This window comes from Penicillium lagena (genome assembly GCF_028827675.1).
Source record: "Penicillium lagena strain IBT 129212 chromosome Unknown utg000008l_segment0_segment0, whole genome shotgun sequence".
Taxonomy (NCBI): domain Eukaryota; kingdom Fungi; phylum Ascomycota; class Eurotiomycetes; order Eurotiales; family Aspergillaceae; genus Penicillium; species Penicillium lagena.
Window position 1 is genome coordinate 371,668 of NW_026623229.1, and position 26,731 is coordinate 398,398.

At 53.0% G+C, this 26,731-nt stretch overlaps 10 protein-coding genes across 10 annotated transcripts; 7 read left to right on the top strand and 3 right to left on the bottom strand.

The window, feature by feature from the left end:
- Window positions 1-96: 96 nt before the first annotated feature.
- On the top strand, window positions 97-1,680 carry N7510_010697 (uncharacterized protein; the record flags this gene model as incomplete). Its single annotated transcript, XM_056982622.1, has 2 exons — window positions 97-148; window positions 251-1,680. The coding sequence occupies 2 exons, from the start codon at window positions 97-99 to the stop codon at window positions 1,678-1,680; spliced, it is 1,482 nt and encodes a 493-aa protein (XP_056828116.1).
- Window positions 1,681-2,080: 400 nt separating this feature from the next.
- On the top strand, window positions 2,081-5,233 carry N7510_010698 (WD repeat-containing protein; the record flags this gene model as incomplete). The annotated part of the gene is made up of 2 exons (XM_056982623.1): window positions 2,081-2,238; window positions 2,296-5,233. 2 exons carry the CDS (start codon window positions 2,081-2,083, stop codon window positions 5,231-5,233), a joined length of 3,096 nt encoding a protein of 1,031 aa, XP_056828117.1.
- Window positions 5,234-5,869: 636 nt separating this feature from the next.
- Window positions 5,870-7,582, top strand: N7510_010699 (putative MYND domain protein; the record flags this gene model as incomplete). The annotated part of the gene is made up of 1 exon (XM_056982624.1): window positions 5,870-7,582. One exon carries the CDS (start codon window positions 5,870-5,872, stop codon window positions 7,580-7,582), a length of 1,713 nt encoding a protein of 570 aa, XP_056828118.1.
- A 4,373-nt stretch (window positions 7,583-11,955) lies between these two features.
- Window positions 11,956-14,235, bottom strand: N7510_010700 (pre-mRNA-splicing factor CWC22; the record flags this gene model as incomplete). The annotated part of the gene is made up of 1 exon (XM_056982625.1): window positions 11,956-14,235. One exon carries the CDS (start codon window positions 14,233-14,235, stop codon window positions 11,956-11,958), a length of 2,280 nt encoding a protein of 759 aa, XP_056828119.1.
- Window positions 14,236-14,686: 451 nt separating this feature from the next.
- N7510_010701 (dolichol phosphate-mannose biosynthesis regulatory protein) lies at window positions 14,687-15,056 on the top strand (the record flags this gene model as incomplete). Its single annotated transcript, XM_056982626.1, has 3 exons — window positions 14,687-14,689; window positions 14,739-14,819; window positions 14,874-15,056. 3 exons carry the CDS (start codon window positions 14,687-14,689, stop codon window positions 15,054-15,056), a joined length of 267 nt encoding a protein of 88 aa, XP_056828120.1.
- Window positions 15,057-15,602: 546 nt separating this feature from the next.
- N7510_010702 (uncharacterized protein) lies at window positions 15,603-18,919 on the top strand (the record flags this gene model as incomplete). Its single annotated transcript, XM_056982627.1, has 2 exons — window positions 15,603-15,798; window positions 15,864-18,919. The coding sequence occupies 2 exons, from the start codon at window positions 15,603-15,605 to the stop codon at window positions 18,917-18,919; spliced, it is 3,252 nt and encodes a 1,083-aa protein (XP_056828121.1).
- A 509-nt stretch (window positions 18,920-19,428) lies between these two features.
- On the bottom strand, window positions 19,429-20,217 carry N7510_010703 (HD domain-containing protein; the record flags this gene model as incomplete). The annotated part of the gene is made up of 1 exon (XM_056982628.1): window positions 19,429-20,217. One exon carries the CDS (start codon window positions 20,215-20,217, stop codon window positions 19,429-19,431), a length of 789 nt encoding a protein of 262 aa, XP_056828122.1.
- Window positions 20,218-20,555: 338 nt separating this feature from the next.
- N7510_010704 (uncharacterized protein) lies at window positions 20,556-21,209 on the bottom strand (the record flags this gene model as incomplete). Its single annotated transcript, XM_056982629.1, has 3 exons — window positions 20,556-20,710; window positions 20,761-21,024; window positions 21,086-21,209. 3 exons carry the CDS (start codon window positions 21,207-21,209, stop codon window positions 20,556-20,558), a joined length of 543 nt encoding a protein of 180 aa, XP_056828123.1.
- Window positions 21,210-21,869: 660 nt separating this feature from the next.
- Window positions 21,870-25,202, top strand: mph1 (3'-5' DNA helicase; the record flags this gene model as incomplete). The annotated part of the gene is made up of 1 exon (XM_056982630.1): window positions 21,870-25,202. The coding sequence occupies one exon, from the start codon at window positions 21,870-21,872 to the stop codon at window positions 25,200-25,202; it is 3,333 nt and encodes a 1,110-aa protein (XP_056828124.1).
- Window positions 25,203-25,462: 260 nt separating this feature from the next.
- On the top strand, window positions 25,463-26,597 carry cap2 (F-actin-capping protein subunit beta; the record flags this gene model as incomplete). The annotated part of the gene is made up of 5 exons (XM_056982631.1): window positions 25,463-25,491; window positions 25,647-26,026; window positions 26,094-26,363; window positions 26,425-26,472; window positions 26,524-26,597. 5 exons carry the CDS (start codon window positions 25,463-25,465, stop codon window positions 26,595-26,597), a joined length of 801 nt encoding a protein of 266 aa, XP_056828125.1.
- Window positions 26,598-26,731: the final 134 nt, after the last annotated feature.

The following is a 26,731-nucleotide window of genomic DNA, read 5'->3' on the forward strand; positions in this document are numbered from 1 at the left end:
GTGGCGCGGTCGCAGCTCCACAGCGTTGCTTTATTTACTTTCTTCCTTTCCCCAACACCAGCAATAAATAATGTCGCCCCCCTGGTGACGGCCATCATGCCCATTCCCACGCGCTCGTCCTCACTGCGCGATCCTCGCAGGCAGGTTAGTTAATCCGTGTCCCCTGGTCCCCAACATTCCAGCGGCTGACACCGAAGGAAGACCTCGAGTATAGCCCGACCTGCCACGAACACCTCCGGAACAACCAGAGAACCTCCCCGACCGACAAATGAAAAGCCTGACCCTTCCAACCCCTCGCCGGTCGAGGGTGCATCCGTGAAAGACAATGTGACCGTCAAGAGGACTCTCCTGCCGCAGCGCGGGACGGGCCAGGTACGGTTTCAGCCACCAGAAAGCAAGCTGCCGCAGCGAGATGTCTCACCGAAGAGGTCGCAGCAGGCATCTCCTGAGAATGCGAAACAGGATAGGCCCGAGTCCCAGGTGGCCTCAAGCGGTGCTGCCCCTGGACGTCGTCAAAGCCTCAGGCGGCCCGGCGCGCTGAAGATGCCCTCAACAACAACAACAAAGACCAATGTCTCTGGGCCTACGAAGAGTCCTGCACCCTCATTTGCGCCGCCGTCGCCTCGCAAACAGCAGGCTGTGCTATCCCCCAAGCGGCCGCCATCCCCGAAAAGGACGGATATGCCACCACCGTCACGTCCCATGAGATCGGCTTCGCTGAGGCAGCCTAACCAGGCTGGACCGCCCGCCGCCGCCAGAGGGCATGCGCGACATCGCAGCCAAGTAGTTCCGACGAGCGCGAAGCAGGCCGATATCATCCCCAAATTACGGACACCATTCTCGACATACCAGCAACACTACTCTCCCAAGAAACCCGTAGCCAAACCACCAACGCCTACGCCAGGCACTACTCCTGACACGAGTAGCCTTCAGATCCCATCGTCTTGGCCGGATATCACAGCCCTGCAGACGGAACTGCTTCAATTGAGCTTATTCCACTCGACCTCGCTTCAACGGCATTCGCAGTGGAAATCCCAGTCGGTGTCTGGTCTACGCAAGAAATACAACGCTGTTGCCAACCAGTATCGGTCTGTATTGGCGGATGAGAAAGCATGTCAAGTTCAGCTGAATATGCAGTCCCTGAATGTCTGGCTTCAGAATTGCTGTGATCACACGGGCTCGAGTGGATTCCCGGAGCAGATCCAAACTCTTTCGCAGGTTCTGCAAGAAGTGACCGACCTCGGCGGCGTTGGTGGACGGTACACACGTGCTGTCCAACTCTTTGAAGAGTGGTTCGAGCGAGCAGATGAGATTCGAAACTGTCGCAAGTCAGCCGGAGCGATGGAAATAGCTGGGTTCATCGACCCACTCGACCGCGCCTGGAAGGAAGAGCTGCACGATCTACAGAGCAAGCTGGAGCTATGCGCGCGCCAGCTGCCGAGCTTGGATATCCTGGGATTTGAAGATACACAGCATGTACAGCACTCGGCTCTGTTCCGAGTCGCGCGGAACCTGGTAGACTACATCCAGCTAATGACAGAGGAGATCGGCGCGATGCGGATGCTGGAAGGCGAGCTCGTCCGGTCGGAGAGGGAGTTTGCCTGTCAGCGAGCAACACAATTGGCGAATGCGCCGCGAGAAACGAGAGCTCCGCGGGCAGGAGCATGGACCGTCATGTAAAGAACCATAATCATAATCAAGTACCAAACTCCTGCAAAGTTCATCGTTCATACATCCAAACCGGAAAAAGGCTGAGTCAGCACAGCTTTCTCCGGATGGAACAGTCAATGCAGGCGCGGTCTGGATCTCTCTCTCTCTCTCTTTCCCTTCATTCCTTTCTCGGTCTCTTTCTTTTCATCTGCCTCTCGCTCATCCCATCCAACCTCGACTCTCGTCTCCCACTCACTCGAACGGATCCCCGTTCGACTGGCTCGTTCCTGACGTCATCTACAACAGAATCCGTCGTAACGGCTGAAAGCTATCCAGCAACGGAAACCCCACTTCCTACGGCCGTCCGCAATGGGCGGCGAGTACACCTAACGACGAATTTCAATCTGGGCTGTAGGGTGACCCGGTCACCATGAAGGATTCGCTGTTCTATCGCCTCTGGCGCCGGGAATGCGGGGAGCTGTCGCCCGACGCGAGTCTGGGGGGTATCTATGGGTCGAAAGAGTGGATCGACGATCTGGACATTGTGAACGAGTTGGGTGGCCATACGGGATGCGTGAATGCTCTCAGGTACGTATTTTGACCCGTCATTCCCGCTTTGGCGCCGGCTGACAGCTCGTTCGGCAGTTGGTCCCGCTCGGGGCAGCTCCTAGCCTCGGGCTCGGACGACAAGCGTCTGAATATCTACTCGTATCAACCGGACTCCTCGACGGCCCCCTTCGCCTTAAACACCACCGTTTTCACCGGCCACAAAGCTAATATCTTCTCGGTGAAGTTTATGCCACACTCCAACGATCGCACCTTGGTCACTTGCGCCGGCGATTCCCAGGTGCGCATTTTCGACATCGAGTATTCTGGCAGTAATGTCTTCTCGACAACGGCGGCGTCAGCTCAGAGCCAACGGTTTGATACCTTTTTCGCGGGGGCTCGGTATCTGGGGGTGGAGAATACCAACGCCCGTATTTACCGCAGCCATGCCGACCGCGTGAAGCGGATCGTCACCGAGTCGTCGCCTCATTTGTTTCTAACCTGCTCGGAGGATGGTGAGGTTCGGCAATGGGACTTGCGTCAGCCATCCAGCGCCTACCTTGCTCCCCGGGGTGGCCAAGGTTTTATGGCCTATCGTCCCGGGCTGGAGCACGATGATTCCAACGTGCCACCACCCTTGATTTCTTACAAAGGATATAATCTCGATCTTAATACCATATCTTGCTCACCAAGTCAACCACACTACATTGCTTTAGGCGGGGCCCATTTGCATTGCTTCCTGCATGACCGGCGTATGCTCGGCCGCGACACATTGGCTGAACGAGGCAGCGCTGGGGCCGGCGCATCCACCCCAAGCACAGCCAGCTTCGACGAAGAGGCCATGGGTAAGGCCACTCGATGTGTACGCAAATTCGCACCGGGCGGTAAGCGTCGTATGAAACGCCTCGACGACGGGCACATCACTGCCTGTAAGATCAGTGATGCAAACCCCAACGAGATCGTGGTCAGCTGGTCTGGAGACCACATCTATAGCTTTGACTTGATCCGGAGCCCAGATGCCGGGGAGGCTGAGACGGAAGTAACAGCAACGAAGAGTCCCAGTTCACGTCGCCGGCGGAGTTCCCGAAGTCGGAAGCGCAAACGTCCAAAACCTGAATCGATGTCATCACAAGAGAGTGGTGCTAGGCATCAATCTCACCGTCGGTCAGTGGAGCCGAACACATTTCGCGTCCACTACGCCAACGGTGAAGAAGAAGATCTCCCCTTTCCTACAGAGTCGAACAGCATGTCCGAGACTGCGGAAAATATGATTGAACGAGCGCGATACGCCGTGCTGAACGACGCTCAGCGTCTGAGTCTGCAGATCGCAAAGGGCTTGGTCAAACTCCGGAGCTCTCTGTTCTCGCTGGAGACGACCATCCGGGAAGCAACGGGGTCTGACCAGGAGGACCTCACGCCGTACACGGCCTCTTTCTCGTCTGCTCTGAAGCTGGCGTCCACATACCTCCCCCAGATGGATGAAGTCATCCGTCACTGGACCTATCCGATGAATCCATCTCGCGATACCGTTACCTTCCAGCAATCACTCCGCCACAACCGCCAAGCTTCGTGGAGATTTGTGCAAGCCGCTGGCACTATTGCACGAGCTCTTGGTGGCCGGGTGGAGGCTGATATCGAAGATGACCCGGCTGTAATAGATGATTTTCAGAAGATTAGCCCAGCTCCGGGTGAGGATGGGTCTATTGACCCAGAGTCACAATTTGGCTATGATTTCCTAAAAGCGATTCTTCTCTGGCTGCAAGGGGGTAGATCGGCTCTTCTTGCTGGCTTCAAACCCGACGGGGTTTACCGACGGTCTTCTTCTCGATTTCCAATCCCTGCAGATGCAGGAGAGGACGCCATTGACACCGTGCTTGTCCCTTATCTCCAAGAGCTGGCGAAGGACTCTCCCATCGTGAATGTTGATGCTTCCCGGTTCGAGCACGATGCCACTCGCATACTGTTCCAAACCCAACGGGCGGCTGTAACAGCATTTGGGAACGCTGTCCGGATCCCCTTGGAGAATCTCGCAACCTCGGCCGCGCGGGTTGACAGACGCCGGGTGTCAAATTCATCCTCGAGTGTACGCTCTCTTGACCGATCATCTGCAACCCGGTTTTGGATTCTGCGGGTGTGCAGAGGGATCTTGATGGAAGCAGGGAATGGTGTGAATTACACTTTTGTCAATCGCGCTTTTGGCGGATTGCGCACCACTCTGGACGAGGACTCTGACAGTGACTTGGGCCAGGAGAGGTCTCAGGATGATATCGAGACCAATGTGGAGGAAGAGCCAATTCGTGATATTAATCTGGTGAGAACCGGTTCTACGACACGGAGCACACGGCGCAGTCACAATCAAGCAGACCCATCTTCAACCGACGGTGAAGCGGAAACTTCAAGTGACAACGACAGTGAGGAAGAAGAAGAAGATGACGATGATGATGGCGAAGCCGTTGGTGGCTGGGATATGTCCTCAGACGAAGACGAGGATGATGAGGATGACTCCGATGCAGAAGAGAATTTCGCTCGGCGGTATGGAATCCGGAAGACGCGCCGAGAAGACGTGGAGCTCGAGGTTCCGTGCTCATCTCACACGCGCGTGTACCGGGGCCACTGCAATATCAAAACCGTCAAGGATGTCAACTTTTTCGGGCTGAACGATGAGTATGTGGTCAGCGGCAGTGATTCGGGCCATATTTTCATCTGGGACCGCAAGACTGCGAACCTGGTCAATATCCTGGAAGGCGACAGCGAAGTCGTTAACGTCGTGCAAGGTAAGCTTGCTGGTCTATACGAGATGAAATTCGACTCAAATGTTGATTGTGTGCAGGTCACCCCTATGAGCCGACCATCGCCGCCTCGGGCATCGACAACACGATCAAAATCTTCTCCCCAGACCGACGCGCCCAGGAAGATGCTCGCAAGGGTATCAATATCCTTGATCCGGATAACCCATCCAACATCCTCTCGGCGAATGTGTCTGGTTTCGGGGGGCTCCAAAGTCGGAAGAGGCTTCATGATAGCTACCGGATCATGAGCCAGAACGACGTTGAACGCCGTGGAGGCATGAGTGATGCCTTTATCACTGTACGTGACATCTGGTCAATTTTTTTCTCGTCATATACTTACATTGGCTTGCAGAGGAGTATGCTGGCCCGGCTGGCTGCAACACTAAGAGGCCGACAGGCAGGCGGCGCAGCTGAAGGTATCCCTCCGGGGGCCGGCGAAGGAGCTACTATCGTCCTGGAAGAAAATTGCCCGGTATGTAGACGGTTCTTCATGACAGTTGCCGAGATGCTGATGTTTGTTATAGGTGATGTGATGAGCCCGGTAATTTTGGGAGGACTCAAGGACATGGAAACTCGCTTTTTTTTGGTCTGGTAACCAGAATGCTGAGGAGGTTTGGGCTTGTACTTCTTAATGGGCCAATGAGACTGCGATCCTTAAAGATCACGTGATGATATCACTATCAGTAGAAATTTCTTGCGATAAGAACGTCTCGAAGCTGGACAGATTGAAAGGTTTGGTGAAGAGAGAGACACAGGACTCTGTGGTCATTGAGCCTCACCTTGCAATACGGCTAGATATCCACGGAGTTCACCCGGTACCAACTTTGAATATCCACCTCACCGTCCACCCTTTTCCAAACGTCTTCGGACAGGGACGAGAAACAATGAATTCAGCCAAGATTCTGCAGCAACGCGCTGAAAAGACAGCCCAGCTCTACTCGGATCCTCACAACCCACGTCTTCATCTGGAACGGGCCCTCCTCCACGAGAAGCTGGGCTTCCCCGATCTAGCAGCAGCAGACGCCTATCGTGCCCTGTCATTGCTCGAGTCTGTCATTGATCCAGATGGATCTGAGTTCCATGCTCGCAAGAAGCTGGATTCTTCTGCTGCAGACGGTCGGGTCCCGACATCCAACGCTGATGTTGACAATGAAGATCAAGATGAAGATGACGAAGAAGACGATGGGACAATCCCCGTTACCCAAGAAGAGTACAACACCCTCATCGGCGACGTCTACTCTGTCTTCGTGCGTAGTCTCGTCCAATGCGGCTGCTACCGCGACGCATACGAGTTCGGTGTACGTGGAAGACAATTGCTGCACGAGCTTGCTACCCCCAGTGATGACAACGATCATACATCTGCTCTATCATCGGCTGCGGCCGATGTCCTCTCCGACCAACTTGAAAACATAAAACAGGTCTACAAGACTCGCACCAATTGCACCGAAACAGACTTGCACTCGATCGACCCGAGCCTTCTCCCAGCGCAGGGCTTTGCGCGCCGAGTCCTCTACCCATGGAACGAGCACGAACCAGACCGTAACTCGCCGGAGAAGTTACACGTCCTAAACGAGCGTTTGTCAAAGGTTGCACCAAAATGCGAAGTGCGTGCCGTGGCGCTCCCGGCGCTGCGCGACACGGATTCTCCGACACCAGACTCAAACGAGGTTTCTGTGCAACTGGGTCTCTTCGCGAAAGAAGACATCGCACCCGACGAGATCATCTTGCGCGAATCTTCGCTTCTAACTGCCACCAATCGTCTGCATGATGATATCTGCGATGCTTGCCATGCTCCCCTGCCTGATCTTTCGGACCCGAACCCCCCGGTTGCGTGTGACGGTGGTTGCGCGGATACAATCTTCTGTTCCCAGGACTGTCACGATGCCGCGCAGAATGTCTACCATGGCGCTATCTGCGGCCTGGAAGACGGGCTAGAGTCTATTGGGAAGGATATCCCCGACCCCAAGGATAAGGCCGACTACCTCTATCTACTTTTGCTGGGCAGAGCACTGGCAATGTCCGCGACGCAGGATGTGCATGCGCTGGATCTGCCGGAGGTGCAGTATATCTGGGGTGATTTCCACGAGACCGCTACGCTGCCCTTCTCATTCCAGCTTAATATCCTGCAACCGATGCGTCTTCTCGAAGAAATGGAACTGGATCCGTACGCTCTTCTGGAAAAATTCGATACCTGGGTCTTGAATACGCTGTACGCTAAATTCCGCGGCACAGCCTCCGGCCGTCTTTCGACTTGGGATGGCGGGCCGGAGGTGTGTGCTGTGCATCCACTGTGGTGTCTGGCGAATCACTCGTGCGATCCGAATGTGCGCTGGGAATGGGGTGGAGAGATTACGTTCCGTGCGAGGACTGCAGACGAGAAGCCTGTTTGGGAGAGAAATTTCAAGGGCGTGCATCAGACGCGGCCGGCTGGGTCTGGGGGGATTGGGGCCAATGTGGAGATTCTGAATCATTATTGTGATATTGGGTTGGATGTGAAGCAGCGGAGGGAGTGGGCTTGTGGTGCTCTGGGCGGTATGTGCCGGTGTCAGAGGTGTTTGTGGGAAGCGGGCGAGGTTGAGAATGTTGGAGATTCTTGAAGATATTTTGTATACCTGGTTAGAGATGCTGGAGATAGATACCCATATTACACCCAAAGTTTGCCGCATCACATATTTGAAGCAAAGAAGTCCAACTGTATGTGGATAAGTTGAGAGAACTGGACTGATGAACTCACTTTCTGTTGTAATATTGGTGACGGTAAACCTGCCGCCTTGGATAGCGATCGGCTCTGAGATCACGGGGTGAGCCGCTCTCTGAGCGGGACCTGAGCTGTTCACTGAGCAATCTGAGCGCCCATCCCATTGCTCACCCCATTCAGTTCTCCTCGTGCCTCTGGTCCGATGCTAACCGCTCTACTATTGATGTTCCTAGGAGTATAGGCCAAGATAACGTTTCCCATCTACTTCGGAATTAAACAAACCCCTCATCTTTATAATTGCTTATACCGCCCCTATTTGTCGATTCTTCTTCGAGGCGCAGGCCTTTCTTGGTCAGAGTCTAGATCTAAGTCCCCCTTGAGCTCCTTTTCATCCAGAGCCGATCGAAGGGCATCGATGAAAGAGCTCCGGCATGATACCGACGCTTTGGAGCCGACAACAAGATAACATAGATTATTATTTACAAAAGTACAGTTTGATAACGAAAATAAATCTATAAACGATCTTTTATTAAAAAAGGAGAACAATATATGCAATTTTAGGATTTGCTTTTGCTGAAGCAACAGGATTGTTTGCTTTAACAAGATAATTGAAACCAACGACACCTTCATCATCAGAGCGTTAAAAAAGAAAAAAAAAAAGACAAGTATACATGCAACAGTCAGGATTCGCTGGTGGTCACCCACCCAACTACTAACTGACCGGCGTGTGGCTTAAGTACGGCTGAGCGGACGGGAAGCCCTGTTCTCCACACCCTGTGGTCGCATGTACTTAAAAATTCTTGGAAGTAGCTCATACGGCAGTTGAGATGTATGCCGCAGAAGCGTCAGATTATGAGGCTCATGCAGCAAATGGATGATGAAAGAATGTCAATAAGCATGGGCTCACCACTCAATCGACCGGATATTGATAGTCTTAGACAGGAAGATTCAACGCTAAGTTGGACCGACAAACAGCCAGTGGGAGAAGTTTGGTTGAAGCTTGGTATCCTATTCATTTCACCTCCATTATTTCAAGTGCTTTTTTCAATGTCAATTTTAGATGGCCAACCAGAAATACTCACCAGGGTCATGCTAAGATAGTGAAGCTCGGTGGGCCTCTGAGAATAGTATCGTTCAAGGAACGTTGATTGACGATCAAAACTTTCAAAAAAGCGTGCTCTTCAAAAAATAACAAGTTGAAAAGTGAGGGCTGGTAATTTTTGAGTGGTGCAGACGCTAATTGCCAGTAGAGTATTAGCGCGGTACTTGGGAGAGTCTCTGACTTTAGCACTGCCATTGTACAGTGGATGGATGGATGGATGATTTCATTTACCCTGACCCCTCGCAATGAAAAGTTGAACCTTGGATTGAGGTACAAGTGTGATGATCTTGTCTATATGAAAAGATCCAGCTATTTGTAGTCGCAGCAGCTCATCTCCCTGCTGCCTAGCGGAGTGCCTGCCTAACAGGCAGCCACTCCTATAGATCTATATACATCACGTGACTTGGGATCCAACCTGAAAAGCGATATGCAGGCTACCACAACTATATATATCCGTGTGTGTACAAGTTGAGTGTACCACTTCCTGACAACGAACTTAGAGCCTCGTCAAGGCCTACCGTGGCCTAATTGCCGCTCCCGTTGTTAGGCTGCCCTCGTGGCGCACGACTACAAAACCGTTGTGACGCCTCGGCAAAGTCGAGGCCATTGTACAGTGATTCTCGAAATCGGCTTGACCAGTACACACTGAGACACTCTTTTCTGGCCCCACCGCCAAGGCCTTAGCGCAGATCATTTATTGAGCCACCCGATGAAATTGAGGGCCGCAGAAAGATGCGCCGTGTATGTTACGATACTGGCGTACGTAATACTATATGATACGAACGAAAAGTCCGCGGAATTCCAGGAAATGCATAGTTTGTTAAGGGGTCTTTGAAAGTTCTGACTATGCGACCGCCACGTTATGCCCTGTTTCTAGGAGATCAGCCCCTGGGGTATCCCATTTCAGCCTTGCAAATGACACCCTATTCCGACCGTTATTCGGCAATGCCAGCTTTCCCCCAACTTCTCCTCGGCCATCTCTTTCAATATATATTGGCAAAACTAACAAAGTAAAGTTTGTTTGATGCTTCCCGAATAGAGCAATGCAAGTCGCTTTTTGCCTCGAACGCAACGGAGAGTATGTACTGAACCCATTACTGAACATATACCAAAGTAAATTAATTATTTCCTATCGGAGCGCACATTACCAAATTACAGTGCCTAATCTGAACGGTAAATATCAACAGTCTAATAACATAGCCTCTCCATGGGGCATGCTTATGTTGTTGTAGATAATAGTATACGCGGTTCAATATTTGGCTCCATGCTGTATGGCTAATCGCTACTATATTCCGTTAGCCTCGAAAACTCGATAGCAAGGCGTATTTCATTCTCTCGAACTCAGCCTTACCGATTTAATGAATCCAGCAGGGGCCAGAACCGTTGAGAACCTATCTTTTCCCTGATTCATATATTTCCCTTACTATTCTGCTATATTTTTCTTCCATCCATTCGTCTATTCATTCATTTTTGTCTCCCAACCCGAGACCTCCGATCGAAAGGAGCTAAACCAAGTGTCCCAATTACAGCAACCTCTTTAAACCAAAAACCAACACACCTACACATATCCTTTCGACCAAAATCATGTCCACCAAAATCTGGGAGGAATTCTTTGCCTCACTGCCACCGTCACCCGAGTGGGCCCCCTTTTGGGACAGTCTGTTGGAAGGCGCCATATCCGCTTTCTCAGTCTGGCTCATTGCTCAAATCGGCGTCACGAGAACCTATACTGTGCAATTGATCTGCTCTCTATTAATCCATCTCGTCCTATTCCTTTTTGTGGTTTCGTTCGCTTACCGAGATGGATGGCCTAAAGTGGCTGTGACAGAATGTCTTGGGCGGACGATTGTTGTTTCTGTGTTTGGGGTGATTAGCCATAAATACTTTTATGGACAGGTACGAACGCGTATGTCTTTTCCCTTGGAAAGAGGACAATGAGAATATTTGTGTTTACTTTTACTGGTGAGAAGTAGGAAGAAGAGATGTTGTTGATATATTTAAGTATGGGCAATCTATTTTTTCAGGTCCGTTAATATAACAAAGTAAAGTAACCAAGTAATTTTCGATATTCATTGTGCCAATATCGTCTTGTGACTTCATTTTCGGAAAATAAACCCGATATACAGTAACCTGTAGTTGTATTAATAGTTTTTTCCTGTGGGGGCCAGAATGTTGTATGGTACCAGTCTCCTTTGACGCTAGGAACGGTCCCCTTGGAACAAATGCAAATTGTTATATGGGACAATTTCATTTCCGCAGGATAAACGGCCACGGTTTTTTAACAAATGCCACAATTTCCAAAACTGAACTGTGGCCAGGAAAGACATCTTGCCGTCGTTCAAAAAAGAACAAGTTGAAAGGTGAGAGCGAGCACCGTTTCAGTGTCGCAGGTAAAATGGCCACGGTTTTCTGCAAACGCCACAGTTTTCAAAAAGTATTAGAAACTGCGACCCTACAAGCAATTGACGTGTTGTGGTGATCGCCTGCTCTGAGCACCCTGAGTGAAGGCTGAGTAGATCACTGAGCAGCCCTGAGCGCTCTCTGAGTGCTCAGAGAGCACGATAGTTCAATCGTATTGCATGACATGTGAATGACTAAGATCCTAGTAAAAAGGGCGCAGAAAATGGCGTCGAAGGTAGCCATTCCCGGCGCCTGATTTACCGTCACCTAGCGTTGTGGTGTAATATGAAGATTTACATCGGAATCAACTCCTGTCCTCCATGGAATTTTCAAGATTGATTGCTAATTAAAGTGAATATTAGATTTCGTATACATATCCCCAGTTCATATTTGAACTTCAACTCAAAGCGAGAGTGCTGCTGACAAGATTACGAGAAAAGAGAAAAGAGAAAAGAGAAAAGAGAAAAGAGAAAAGAGAAAAGAGAAAAGAGAAAAGAGAAAAGAGAAAAGAATTGAACTCATATTTCGGCAGCATGAATATATCAAGCTGCTCAGCTGAGAACATGGTATTGGAATCTGTCGCTCAAAACGAACCAATTAAGAAAAAAAAAATAGAATACATCATGCTCAAGGTCGATGGGACCTGAAATTTCTTGATCCTCCCAACCTGCTTCAAATACAAATTGATAATGCTCTGATAATCCTCCATATTCTACCAGGAGCAAAAACTTCTACTCGTCCAGGTGCCCCGCCTAATCCCTACATGGGCTTCAGCCACGGCGAGGTGGCGGTGAACGAGACCCAGAAACATGGCGTCCCCGACGAGGTGGAGGCGACGCTGACGCGGAGGAATGCCGCCTTGCTCGCGATGCAGGCGCACCACGCTTCGGGGGTGTGACAGACCGAGAAGGAGACCGGGAATAGCTGCGATTCCTCCCGCGTGTTGTTTCACGACGCGGGGGTGTGACAGATCGAGATGCCGAGCGGCGAGCCCGATACGGACTGCGACTGGGACTCCTCGAGTAGGACCGTCCTCGAGTTTGGCGTTTTGGTGCCGATTTCGACTGCGACTGGTCGCCAGGAGTAGGAGACCGGCTATGCGAGTCGCGACGACCCCGACGCGCCGGAGACCGCGAGCGCGACGGGGTGTAGCTCCGGCTTCGTGAAGAAGGGGTCCTGGAACGGGAATAGGACCGGCCGCGGTCCCGAGAAGGCGATCGAGAGTATGAATAGGAGCGTGAACGGGACCGTGGGGTGCACGTGGAACATGTAGAATGCGAGCGAGAACGCGACCGTGAGCTGACAGAAGATGATCGGGAATCCGCACGTGCAGCAGGTAGGGCGGGTACGGTTGGCTGAGGCAGGTTCTTGAGATGCTCGCGCATGTCCTCCGTTAGAGCGCCCATACCAATGCTGGTGAAGTAGTTGATCGAGAACCGGGTGTGGCGAGGGTTCTCTGTTGGGAACATGCCCTCGAAACTGGGCCGCAGGATTTCATCTCGGAAGCGTGCCTGCAGGCCGGAAACGCCCAAGTTCTCGGCGAGGTCTTGGAACAGGATCTTAATGAAGATGCGGCTGCTGGACGTGGTTTCCTCTTCGTTGAGGTGAATCACAGACAGGACATGCCAACCAAGGGCGTCGTTGCTGAGCAAATGCCCAAAGAACCGCGCGATGTTGCGCAGACGGTTTGTTTCGTAGCGGTGAATGGTGTCGTAGTACTTGGCAAACGCCTCCTCGAACAGATCGGACCACAGTCGGTTGATCTTGGCGAATCTCTCGCCGATCAGTCCGTAGAACTTGGAGTACGTCCGCTCCTGAGAGCAACACTCGATAATCATGGATGGCAGCTCAGCCTCCAACCCCTGGGGGAGGTTGATTTTCATCAGTTTGTGGCAGCATTCTTCAAAGTCGATGCTGGACATGATCGTCAAGTAGATTGTCCGTCGGAGATTGACCAAATCCGTGTTGCTTTGGTCTTTAATATCCATACGTTGTGCCTCCGTTTCAGACTCGTCGTCTGAGCTCACATCCGAATCATCCTCATCCTCCTCGTCGCTCTCTTCGCCGAGAATCTCAGCCTTCAACTTCTTATAAGCGTCCTCGTGTGCCTCCCATTCCGCATCGTACTTGAAGATATTGAGCGTATCCTGAGTCTCGATTTCGTCGTCCAAGCCAAGTCGGTGTGTAATTTGATCTTCTTCTTCCACCAGATCCAGCTCCTCCTTGACGGTCGGATTGTCTTTATATCGGTCCTTGCGCACCTGAAAGAGAACTTCGATCATGTACTGCACACGCTTATCAATGTCGGCCTCGTGCAAGATATTCCGGAACTGGTCAAAGACGGCGAGCGCAATCTGCGGGTTCATCTCCTCCAAATGCTGGCCCACTTCCCGAGTGAGGCCCACGGCGATTTCCACGCTGTCGTCTGTTGGCTTGTGAAGGAGAAGCAGCAGAGTCTGCGCGGCAAGCATCTCGTGCGCCACCTGCTGGTTGCAGAGGTGTGCGATGAATGTCGTGGAGGAAATACAGACTGCCTTGTCATTTCGCTTGAACGCCTTGCGGAACTGGACAATCAGTCTCGACAGCAATAGATCGCCCACCTGTGGCAGCTTTGTGTTAACGATCGCCGCCATCGCAGCGTAAATGGGGGTGAAGGGTAAACTGGCGGCCTGCGCCTTCATGATGGAGCGGCAGAACAGCCCCCGGCCCCGGACCAAGTTCTCTGCGAAGAGCTCGGGAACGATGTACTTGATATTGGACACGTTGACCTTGTTGATCAGCCCGTTGATCGACTTCTTCAGGGCTTCCCATGCCATGCGCTGGTATTCTTTGCTCGTCTTATCCGTGATCTGGGCCTGCAAGGCGCGCAGGCGTGCTGGCGGAATATAGGTGCCGCCCGAACGCATGTTGAGTAATTTCTCATATTCCGCCTTGGCCGACGCCTGCTTCTCTTCTTCGGTCATCGGCTTGCGGGAGGCCTCCTGTCGCTCGTGTTCGCGGACGCGCTCGGCGAGTTGGCGCTCCCTCTCAATGGCGCGATCGGAATCCATTCGAGGGATATCTCCATTATCCCGGACCGAGTCTCCCGGTGGCGACCGTCGACGATTGGGAGACGGCGAGCGGGAGGGGGCGAGCGTTTGCGAGAGCCAGCGGCCGGCGAGTACGACACACCGGGGGGCGGCGTGGGCACGCGCACCGCAGACTGCAAAACGACCGGATCCTCCATGATGAGAGTCGAGGGAGACGACGGAAAGGTGGCCCGGGAGAAGGGGGGAAGTTGGGTTGGGTGGGCCTGGACTGAGGCTGGAGCAAAAAGAAGGAAGTTAGTCCGGCTGAGGCGAGGGAGAAAGCTCTGTGGTCACGTGCATAGGAGTGGATGAACTGGAGCTCCTGATTATGATTGTTGTTGTCCTCTCCCGGTTGTGTCCCATTCATTCATTCAATCTTATTCCCAACCCCCACCGGTGTTGAGAGTTCCCTGGACACTTGCTGCTCCTCATAATGGTGAGTCTGGAGTTTGCAAACCCAATGGCCGCCGACTGACTCTGTTTAGCTGGGCCAACTCGTGGGATCCGCCATGCTTTTGGCCGCCACTGCTATCTTTCTCTACTATACGGCCTGGACCCTATTGATGGTATGTCTCTGCGCGATCGTTCGGTCTCTCCCCGACACTAATGATAGTGGCCAGCCCTTTGTCGACCCCGGCCATCCCCTCCACGAGCTGTTCCCGCCGCCCGTCTGGGCCATCCGCATCCCCGTTATCCTGATCCTGCTGGCCTCTGCCGTGGTGGGCACCTTCATCGGCATTGTGATGATCAATAGCAACAAGAAGAAGGCTGCCAAGGCCAAGGCGGCGAAGAAGAAGACCTGAGCGATGGATGGACCGGGAGGCAATCATCGTGTACCATATTCCCGTGCGCCGTCACATGGCCCGGACCCCGTGACCCGTGGGGGCATGACGGAATCATTTTCATTCATCTTCTCCCACCGTAGCTAGTAGCGTAGGGACTAGGTATAGGGCTAAGTATACTCGAAGAGGGACCCGGTGCGAGCGACCTCGCGGTCCCTTTCCCGGGCCTTTCCCTAGTTACCTCCTCGCCTGCTTAGATAACCCCGTAGGACCGATCGTCATGCCTCCGCAGCGGGTGATCGGGTCTGAGTCAGGAACGGCGGGGGGAATGACTGAGCTGCCCCTCTTCTTCCTTGGTTCGTCCCTTCTCCTCTCACCTCTCTTCCTTCTGCAACGTATCGATCGGTCTGATCTCTGCGTGTCTACCCTCACGTACCTGTCTATCTCGGTTGATCCGAGCTGAAGCTCCCTCTCCGCGTTCTCGGACCTTCCCCAACCAGGTCCCGAGCGCCGTTACTGACTGACTGACATCACTGTCGCCTCCCCTGCGAGGCCTCGTCCACTTGAATGCCCCCGGCAGCCCCAGACGACCTGATCCGCCAGCACAGCCGGTCCCCGGGAGACGACACTACCCACGCCACCGATCTGAACAAACCGACCCAAGAGCATGAGCCGAGCACCAAATCCAAGAAGAAAGGGAAGGGTGGAAAGAAGAACAAGGGGACCAAGGCAGCGACGGAAGATTTGTATCCTCCCACCATGAGTGCCGACGATCATCAACAGCATAGGGCTGACAGCAGTGGCCGACTTAGGACCTCCACCACCCAGGCCTCTTCTCCCCCCACGAACCTACTTCCTGCCCGGATCCCTCGTTGGACCATCATGTCACCCCAGCCATAAGCTCGCCCGTCCTCGCACCAGTCCTCGATGCTCTCGGGTCACTGGGAGAAACGGGAGACCGCGATCTCGCCAATCGGACGGACACCTGGGCCCAGTCAGTGCCCTTTGGCAAGAGCCCGCCAAACGACCTGATAGATGGCGACATTCCGAGTGACTCTCCTCTGAATTTCCCCACCATCCAAGCACGGGTACCGTTCAGCCAACCTTCCTCGGCTTCCAACCCCAAACCCTTCAGCTATGGAAGTGGATACCGGAACAGCATGCCCTCCCGACAGCAGTCCATCGACGGCCGAAAGAGCCTCTCATACGGGAGCAACCAGGTGCCACTGCCCCATCTACCCCAAGCCCATTTCTACGGTGCGCCGGACGTGGACCTTTTGCCAGCCTCCAACTGGCCTAACCAGGATGGCAACTACTCGTTTTGCGGCTTCGATGTGCTTCCGAACACTGCCCCAAAGATGCCTCGGGTGGGTATGAATGTCTTGCTGGTGGGAACAGATCGGGCCGTTGAGGTTCTGGCGGTTGAAGATCGTCGAACCCGTCGTGTCGGACAAATTACTGGCCTCAACGGTCGGGTGATTGAGGCGAAAATCATCCCAAGCCCGCCGGATGACCCCTTCGCACAATCTAGACCTCACGTGGCGCTCATCCTTCATGGACCACTGCCACCAAACGAAGAAGAAGGCCGACCCTCCTCTGCTAGCTCAGAGGTGAATGAACTTCCTCTTTCGGTAGCCAAAGGCCACTCGGGCGACAGGCGTGATGTTCCCCTTTACCAAACCAGGGCCGAAGTATATTCCCTCCGGACAGGCGAGCAAGTCGCGACCCTCTTTGCAACCAAACCCGTTCCCTCTTTGGAGAATATCCCCGGCCTTCCATCTTTTGCCCCGTCGCCCGTGGGGAGCTTGAGACTTTACACCAGCGGAAATCACATTATCTTGGCCTCCGGGGTTAGTGGAGAAGTCTATGTCTACAAATATTGCCCATCCACAGCATCGTGCGCCTATCAGTGCGTCGGGAAGACGTGGACCAGCATTCAGTCTAAAGACGCCCGTCGATATTCTGCCTCTTCCAGCTCCACTGATCCAGATGGATCTCGAGCAGACTCCCCTCATGGCCCATCTGCTCTGGAGCGACCGATTCTGGCCGTGCAGGGGCGATGGTTGGCAACAGTGCCACCTACGTCGACTTATCGAAGCTCGATTCAGGGAACAGTACCGGCGCCTCTGCTCCAAGGTAAAGTTTTTGGAATAGAGACCCGCAACCCACCTTCGATGCCCTCCGTGAATTGTGCCACGGACGTTGGCGAAGGAGAGAGCTTCTTGGACAAGGTTGCCCGAGGAGTGACGCAGGAACTTGTCCGAGGTGCGCGTTGGATGGGCGATCAAGGCCTCCAAGCGTGGAATAATTACTGGAGCAACCAGCAAACTCCTGGCATCTCTCCACGGCGGCCGCCCCAGGCACCCGAACCCCAAGCACAAGGCTACGGAATTTTTCCACCGACGCATGCGCAGGACACGCAGAACTCGTCTACTGCCGATCCGGACACTGTTTCGATCATCGATCTCAAGCGACTCGATGACAGCTCGTCTTTCCATCCTCTATCCACCTTTCAGGTGCCTAATGGCTGCAGCTTTCTTTCGTTGTCGCCGAATGGCCTCATGTTGCTTACTGCGAGCCAGAAAGGTGATGTGCAGTATGTTTGGGATCTGATGCAACTCAAGAATTGCCGTGCCACTGTATTTATGGTCGAAGACCACGCCAGCCAGAGCCCGAACGTGCGGCAGGTGGCACGGTATTCACGACTCACGACATCGAGCATTGTCGATGTGATTTGGACCCCTCCGGTTGGCGATCGCTTGGCAATAATCACCAAGAAAGGCACAGTACATGTTTTTGATCTACCCCGAAGCGCGTTTCAGTGGCCCCCATTCCGTCGAGCGCGGCCTTCGTCAGTCAGACCACCGGCCACTGATTCTATAACGGAGGATATGTCGGGACAAGGGAACGGCGGAAACCCTCTGTCGGCGGCCATGAAATTGGTGGGCGACAGGACCCAGCCATTCTTCTCGGCTGTGAGGGGACGTGTTCCTTCGTCTGGCGCTGCATTTCCGAACATGAGCGGGTTCACATTGCCGTCTGCGGCAGGTGTGAAAGGCGGCAAAGTTGTTGCTGCTGGGCTGAGCAAGTCGATGGGAGCAGCAACAGGCACTGTCAATACCCTCCGCCACGTGGGAGAGAATCGCCTGCACTTGTCTGGCTTGGCACGGGAACCTGCTCCGTATCGGGTGACTTGGATCTGCAACAAAGGATTCATGTCCTTGGGTCTGGTCGATGATGGATCCTTCAAGCTTTACCGCCTCGGACGAGCAGCGTCTACGCAGAAGCACCGACAGTCACACACCGTCATTGGCAGCAAAGAAGGGGATTTTAAGCTGCCGGCCAGTCTACAAACCCACTGCGGCCCAGCACCCATTATGCCTTATGACCCTGCCCTGGCCGTCCATGCGTCTCTGATGCTACCATCGGTCAGCTCACAGCCAGCAACCACTATGAAGGGATTTTGCCAGCCTCTCTCTCAGGCAGAGATTGAGACTAACACTCCCTACCAACCTTTCCACACCGATCAGAGAGTTGGACTCTATGTTTTCGCTGGCGGCAGGGACTCAACGCGGTCAAACCCCAGTGGCCAATGGGTATTCGGTGGGGACATCTCTACGACCAAGCTCCACGTGAGATCATTCAGTAGCGGTGGAGATGATCAAGGTGATGACGAAGATGATGCTGCTATTCACGAACACTCACTTGGAGCTGGAGGAGAGATGGAGAACCATATCACTTTGGGCAACAGCACGGGCAATTTCGAGGAAGTCATCATCACCACGCGCCGGAAGAAGAAAAACCCTTCTACGCCACTCAAAGCTGATGATGGATTCTTCGAGGACGACTGCGAGGTACTTGATTTTGCACGGGATCGAGTTTGATATGGCTGCTGCGTTCTTGCTGATTTGGATGCTCCTTTTTATTCTTCTTTTCTGCTGGCGCTTTCGATGCTGGAACGTCGAAGGTTTTTGAATTTTGCCTCCTTTGAACTTCACTCTTTAACTCTATCAACATAACACATATGGTTCTTTGTCTTCCGGCGTTGGATATCTCAGCATGTTTTTTTTTTTTTTTTTTTTTTTCCACGGATACGCTTTTGCTCACAGAAACCGAAATACCCAAACTATGTATCTATTTTGTTTTGTTCTGGCGTCTGGATAGATGGGAGAGGCTCTTTGATGATTTGGACACCGGTCAATTGCTCTTTAACTTGCTATCAGGACTTGTCTCGTCCTTTTTCCACTCGTTTGTGAAGCTTTGAGGCTATTGTCCCCCAACACTTCATCTGAGAATTAACGTGGACGCTATCAAGATAAATGGAGAGATCTCCAGGGTTTCCTATGTACAAACTCCGTATTCATTGCCAAGTATAAAATGCCTCACGACAGCTCTAAAACGACTCCAGCATTTCCTCCTCCCACCACCCCTTGAAAATCTTGAGTCGTGCCGTCCGCTCCCTCGCCATCTTCCGCCCCGTCTGGGTCTTCATCATCCCCTCCAGCTTCTCCAGCTTCTCCCCGAAATGCTGAATCGAATTTTCCATCTCCCATTTCCCATCTGGTCCCACAAACTTCTTTCCCTGCGCGCCCAAGAAAGTAAAACACCGTCCGATCCCGATGGCTCCAAGGGCATCCAGCCGATCTGCATCCTGGACAATACCCAGCTCGGGATATTGAGACACCATATTCCGGACCAGTTCCGGGTCCTTGCACTCCTTCGAGTACGAGACATGGTAAATAATTTTTTGGATTTTGTCGGCCAGCCGTGCATCCATGCCGTGGGCACTGAGTACATAGGAGGCTATTGAGCAGGGCTGTTGCTGATGCGTGCCCTCTGCTTTGAGAACCTCTGACTCGGATATTCCGGTCACTTGCGCTACTAGAGCTGCGTTGGACGAGTACTTTCTGTCCTCAACATCGTGGAGCAGTGCAGCCAGTTTGACCACTGTAGGGTTGTACCCTATGTCTGGGTGAAGGCCTTGCTCGCCATGTAGGATTTTCATGGACAGTGATACCACTCGTTGCACATGTGCCATGTCGTGCGATGGGTCGTAGCTGGACATGTAGTCGGTGACGAACGAGGTCATTTTCTTGTAGAGGGACGCAAAGCATTCATCATTCATAGCGTCACTAATCGGCGGTGGCTTTGGGCCCGCCGCGCTTTCTTCCGTGGTGGCCATCTTGGGCTCTGTAATTCCTTAGGTGTTGGTTGGTTTGGGAATAACAACGACGACGATGACAACAACAGAAGATACGCGTGAGAGGTTAATCGCCAGCCACGTGATTGGCCCAAAATATATCGAGGGTGTACCCTATCACTCGTTAGACCTACATCACTACTGGACAAGAAACTAAACCTCCTAAAATCATTTCCATGATCATGACATTCACAGCCTGAAAACCCCGATCCCAGGTATTATAGATACTATTATCACACAGACGAAAGAAAAGCAAGAAAGTTGGTATGCAAGGGACCATCCACCCAGCAAAAAAGGGAAAGATCTCCTCCAGTCTCGGCCTACAGAGCAAAGGCAGCCATAACCAGGCCCAGAAGACCTGCAGCAGAAGCACCCAGGTTGACATGGCTGGCCGCATTGGTAGTCTGGGTAACACCCTTGGCAGTGTTGGTGGCAGTAGTAACGGTTGTAACGGGGCTGCCAGCGGAGTTTGTAACTGCTCGATGGTTAGAAAGGAACTCTGACCGGAAACGAAGATATACATACCCACAGACGTGAATGCACCAGTCTCCGTCACGGTGGTGCTGCCAGTGGAGACAGTCTCGGTCTGGCGGCTACCGGCATTGGTGGCCGGGAAGAAGTGCGAGCTGTAGCAGTTCTGCTCACAATCCGAGTACCGCTGGGTATCCGCCGCTGTACCGTTCCCCTGAGGGCAGGCAGCGACGCAGCTGTTGGTGTCGTTGGCCTGGCTGTCGCTGGGGCAGGGCACCTTGTAGCATCTGGCGCGGCAGCACACATCGTTGGCGTCGCCTACACATCGATCCCGTGAGCATTCTAGAGACCGAAAAGAAGAGAGTAGAGTACTACTTACACTTGCTGGCGCAGGAAACCTCAGCGTTGGCTGTGGTCGCCGCGTGATTAGCAGTGGTGGTGGTAGTGTCCTGCGCGGCGGCGAGCACCAGCAGTGTGGAGAGAGCGAGGACGTTGAACTTCATGGTGGAAGAAGATGATGATAAGAAATTAAAAAGTAGATTTCGAGAAGAGGTAGCGGCTAAGGAGTGACAGACCGATGTGGGGAGAAGAAGCGCAAGAAAAGAAACAGAGGGTGACCAGTCAGGAATAAATACTAGAGGCAAGCACACAAGCCTAGCAGCCCCAAACAGTCGTAGCTCCCATTCGCCCTGTCTCACATTGATCACTTTCCCTGGTTTTACCAGATGCTAGCTGGATTTGGCCATTGCCTTGCGTCCTGAGCGGCAGGTTCCCGAGGGACGAGGGGGTGCCTGGCAGCACCCCCTTAAGAAGAAGAAGGGGGTTGGTTAGTAAATTGAATTCTTATGTAGTTATTTAGATAGTGGATCTGTCAGATCCGGGGACTTGTCCTCCTTGGACGTTAGTGGTTTTGGCTGTAGGCAGGTGAACAATTCCCAGGCAAGGGAGAGGTCTATTATGGGTTTTCCCCCTCCACCCCTGACTAGGGCTGGACACAGGATGATTATAGTGTGGTTAGTTTAGAGGCCAATTTAATCAGGGATTGGGCAAGAACTCGAAATGGGCTGTCCCTAACAAACGGTACAAACACTTTGGTCCACGTGACCACGCGCTTTCCACTGACGCGCTTCTTGTCACGATGATAGCAGCACACGCTCTGCGCAATGCCCCCCACGGACTCCGCAGAGTCCGATTACTTCGAAGATGATGATGACTTTATAGTCCCCAGCACCCCCTGCGACAAACCGTCACCCTCACCTCGTCCCGCCAAACGTCGTCGCGTGGAACATGATCACCGCGATGGGGTTTCCAGCACGGACGAGTTCTCTTCCATGAATGGCGGCGACGATGCTGCCCAAATTCCCTCTCCCCGCCGAGAATCGTCCATGGATTTTGAAGAGAGACAAGGCCGATCCAAGTCAAGGAGTTTCGTGCCTAAACGACCCAACACCAGCTATCAAGAGAACATGTTCGTCACCCAGCTGACCCAGCCCGATTCCAGCCCGGAACGGATTCGTGGACCCCGGTGGAAGAAGCCAGATCCGGTACCACCTCCGTCGGATCCTGTGCCTCTTGTACGCGAAAATGCGCCGCAGAAGGCTCCAAACTACTATGATAATGACGCAGAGTTGAGGGCCGCCATTGCAGCTTCGCTGGACTCGTTTGAGGGGGAGTCGCGGAAGATGATGCCAAATCTGGGTACATCGAACAAGGCTCCGCAGAGACTTGGGCAACCGGCAAATACAGAATCCCATAATGGCTCGGCGGATGTGTCCTTCTTGGACGATATTCCAGAGGATGCCTTTGATTCCTCCCCATCTCTTTCGCCGGTATCACGACCAGCGCAACCTCCTCCTCCACTACCAGCGGCAACTCGTCCCCTAAATCGTCAGCCCAGCCTTCGGCAAGCCACGCTTTTCGGAATGGCTGCCCGGAACCCAAATATTCAAACCTCGCGGGAGCGAGGCTGGTCTCCCCCAGACAAAGATGAGCCTCCGACTCAGCACAAGCTGAACCATGACGCCTTGGACACCTGGGTATACCCAACCAACCTGGGCAATACGAGAGAGTACCAGTTCAACATCACCCGGGCAGGCCTTTTCCACAACCTTTTGGTAGCATTGCCCACCGGTCTTGGAAAGACCTTTATCGCCGCAACGATCATGCTCAATTGGTTTCGTTGGACGAAAGACGCGCAGATCATTTTTGTAGCACCGACCAAGCCGTTGGTCTCGCAGCAGGTGTCGGCATGTTTGGACATTGCGGGGATCCCACGATCAAAGACAACCATGCTCACTGGAGGGGTGGCGCCAGGTATTCGAGCGGAGGAGTGGCAGTCCAAACGAGTGTTTTTCATGACACCGCAGACATTGACCAACGACCTGAAGACCGGCATTGCAGACCCCAAGCGCATTGTTCTTTTGGTCGTGGACGAAGCTCACCGCGCGACCGGTGGCTATGCCTATGTGGAAGTAGTCAAGTTTTTGCGGCGATACAACAAGAGCTTCCGAGTTCTTGCGTTGACAGCGACTCCCGGATCGACAGTCGAGTCTGTACAGGCAGTGATTGATGGCCTGGACATTTCTCGAGTGGAGATTCGGACCGAGCATTCGATTGATATTCGACAATACGTGCATGCTCGTAATACGGAGATCGAGACCTTTGAGAACTCTGATGAGATGATGTTTTGCATGGACCTATTTTCTTCGACATTGCGGCCACTTGTCGATCAGCTCCGGACTCTCAATGCCTACTGGGGACGAGATCCCATGTCGCTGACTGCCTACGGTCTAACCAAAGCACGGCAGCAGTGGATGATGTCCGATGCGGGCCGAAACGCCAATTTTGGTCTGAAGGGCAAGGTCAATTCGATATTCACGGTTCTTGCGAGCTTGGCCCATGCCATTGACCTTCTCAAATACCACGGTATCGTCCCATTCTATCGACATCTTCTGCACTTCAAAGGAGGCGGCGACGGACAGAAAGGAGGAAAGTATCAGAAACAGATTGTGCAAGACGAAAGTTTCAAGAAGCTCTTCAGTCACTTGGAGCCGTGGAGCAAGAATCCAGAATTTATTGGCCATCCCAAGTTGGAGTATCTGAAGTCGGTCATCCTGAACCATTTCATGGATGCAGGGGAAGGCACCGATTCTTCTAGTAGCAACGGAAATTCTGCAACACGAGTCATGATTTTCGTTCATTTCCGTGACAGCGCCGAGGAAGTCGCTCGAGTGTTGAAGCGCTACGAGCCCATGATCCGCCCTCACGTCTTTGTTGGTCAGTCCAGCGCCAAAGGTTCCGATGGCATGGACCAGAAGACACAGCTCCAGATCATCGAGAAATTTAAAGGAGGAACATACAACACCATTGTCGCCACCTCGATTGGCGAGGAGGGTCTTGATATTGGTGAAGTCGATCTCATCGTGTGCTATGACTCGTCCGCATCGCCTATTCGCATGTTGCAACGGATGGGTCGAACCGGTCGTAAACGGGCAGGGAACATCACCCTGCTTCTGATGAAGGGCAAGGAAGAAGAGTCCTATATCAAGGCTAAGGATAACTACGAGAAGATGCAAGAAATGATTGCCAGTGGTGCTCGGTTTACATTCCACGATGACCGGTCTGCTCGCATCTTACCCGCTGGTATTCGGCCAACTTCAGATAAACGACACATTGATATTCCTCCCGAGAACTCCCAGCAGGAACTGCCCGAGCCGAAACGCAGAGGAAGGGCGCCTAAGAGACCGCCTAAGAAATTCCACATGCCCGATGATGTGGAGACGGGCTTCACACGGGCGTCCAACATTGGAGGCGACAGCTCTCGCGAGAAGGTCAAAGCTGCATTGCCAAAGAAGCGACCTCGAACACCGACCCCGGAGCCCGTGGATCTTCCATCGTTGGAAGAAGTGTTCCTCAATCCAGCCGAGCAGAAAGAGCTCGAGCATCGTTATCAGAATATCGGAGCTACCTCCCCACAGTATATCCGCTTCCCGCGCACCGATGCTTTCCCTCGGTTGCAACTTGATGCACGGCCTACCAAGATCGTCAAGCATGGCTCTCTGACCCGTCGCATGATTGCAGCCTTGCGGAAGATGGATGAGACAAGTCTCGATTGTGATGAATATTTCAAGCAGATTTTGTCGCAGGCTCCCCCATCATCCAGCGAAACTAAACACCCTTCGATGGGCGGTTCAAGCGTGAAGCCCACTCCCAAGCGCCGGAAGGTGAGCAAGATGCAGCCAGCGCCTACGTCTCATACTCGGGCGGTGACTGCCCCCGAGGCCGATGATACCTATGATGCCGATATTTTGGCCCTGTTGTCGACTCCGGACCCTAAACCCAAGCACAATCAACAAGCTGCTCCTCTTCCAGAAGATCACCTTGATGATGACTTTGATTTCGCTCTCCCGGATCCTACATTTGTGTTCAGTAGCAGTCCTAAGCCCAAGCCTGTCCGGAAGCAAAAACGGCCTATGATCGAGGACAGTGATGAGTGACGACCATGAGCGAATGTTGTGTGTTTATTGGCATCCAGTGTGATTGAGGATATCCCTTTTCTTGTTTCGAGTCGACTGTACATATTGAAGAATTGGACACTTGCCCATCACATATTATTCTTGCTGCTGGGTGTTCTACTGCCTTCGTAGTTTATCTTATCGCCACGCCCTCCGCCTCAGCCACGCACCTCCCGATCAACATCTCCCCGATCCCGCCTGGGACATCCATACGCTTCAACCCACCACACTCCCTGTTCACCATGGCCGACGCTCAGTTTGACAGTGCCCTGTGAGTGATGCACCCCCCTTGTACTACCCAAACTCCAATCTATCGACTTTCCACACATTCCCCAACCAGTCACCTGTCACCTCTCTCTGACCCCAATTCCGACCCCGCCCTCTGTTGACAGCGACAATTGAACTGACCAAAACACCCCCCTCCAGCGATCTCCTCCGGCGGCTGAACCCGCGCAACACAAAGAAGAACCTCCAGGCCATCACGTCCATTGTCCCTGACCTGACTGAAGACCTGCTCTCCTCCGTCGACCAGCCGCTCGAGACCCGCCGGTGCAAGCAGACGAACCGCGACTACCTGCTCTGCGACTACAACCGTGACGGTGACAGCTACCGGTCACCATGGAGCAATGAATTCGATCCCCCTCTAGACGACGGCACGGTCCCCAGTGAGCGGGTGCGCAAGCTGGAGGTTGCGGCTAATGAGGCGTTTGATGTCTACCGGGAGCTGTATTATGAAGGGGGTGTAGGGAGTGTGTACTTTTGGGATCTGGATGATGGGTTTGCGGGAGTTATCCTCCTGAAGAAGGGTGTGTTCCTTCTTTCAGCCATTGGGCGTCAACGGGGGTTATGTTGACTGACTATTCCATCTTCCAGGGGTCACACCTGGTTCCCAGAGCTCCGGCGAATGGGACAGTATCCACGTCTTCGAGGCTACGGACCGCGCACGCATGTCACACTACAAGCTCACCAGCACGGTTATCCTGCACCTCTCCAATGAGAATGAGAAGCTTGGCGAGATGGACCTGAGCGGGAACATGACCCGGCAGGTGGAGGCTGATCTGCCTGTTGAGTCGGATGCCAGCCATGTCGCGAATGTGGGCAGATTGGTTGAGGATATGGAGCTGAGGATGCGGAATTTGCTTCGTACGTTTTTTCATGTCTTTTTTCTCTCATGTATTTCGCTGACCTGCATTGCAACTATCAGAGGAGGTTTACTTCGGCAAGGCCAAGGATGTTGTCGGCGAGCTGCGGAGTAAGTGAGCCCTTTACGGTATATCGATTCTGTAACTGACCGTGCATGCAGGCTTGGGTACCTTGTCCGAAGCCAACAGGGGCCGCGCGACTCAGCTGGAGATGATCAAGGGTATGCAGAAATAGATCGCTGCATTGGTCGGACAACTCGACGTTGTCTCGGTTTCCTTTGTTGCATAGCTTTGTACTTTGGGGGACATTCCCTGCAATATATTGGTCCACAAATGATCGAGCCCTTGATGATTTCTCTCTTTGACGGT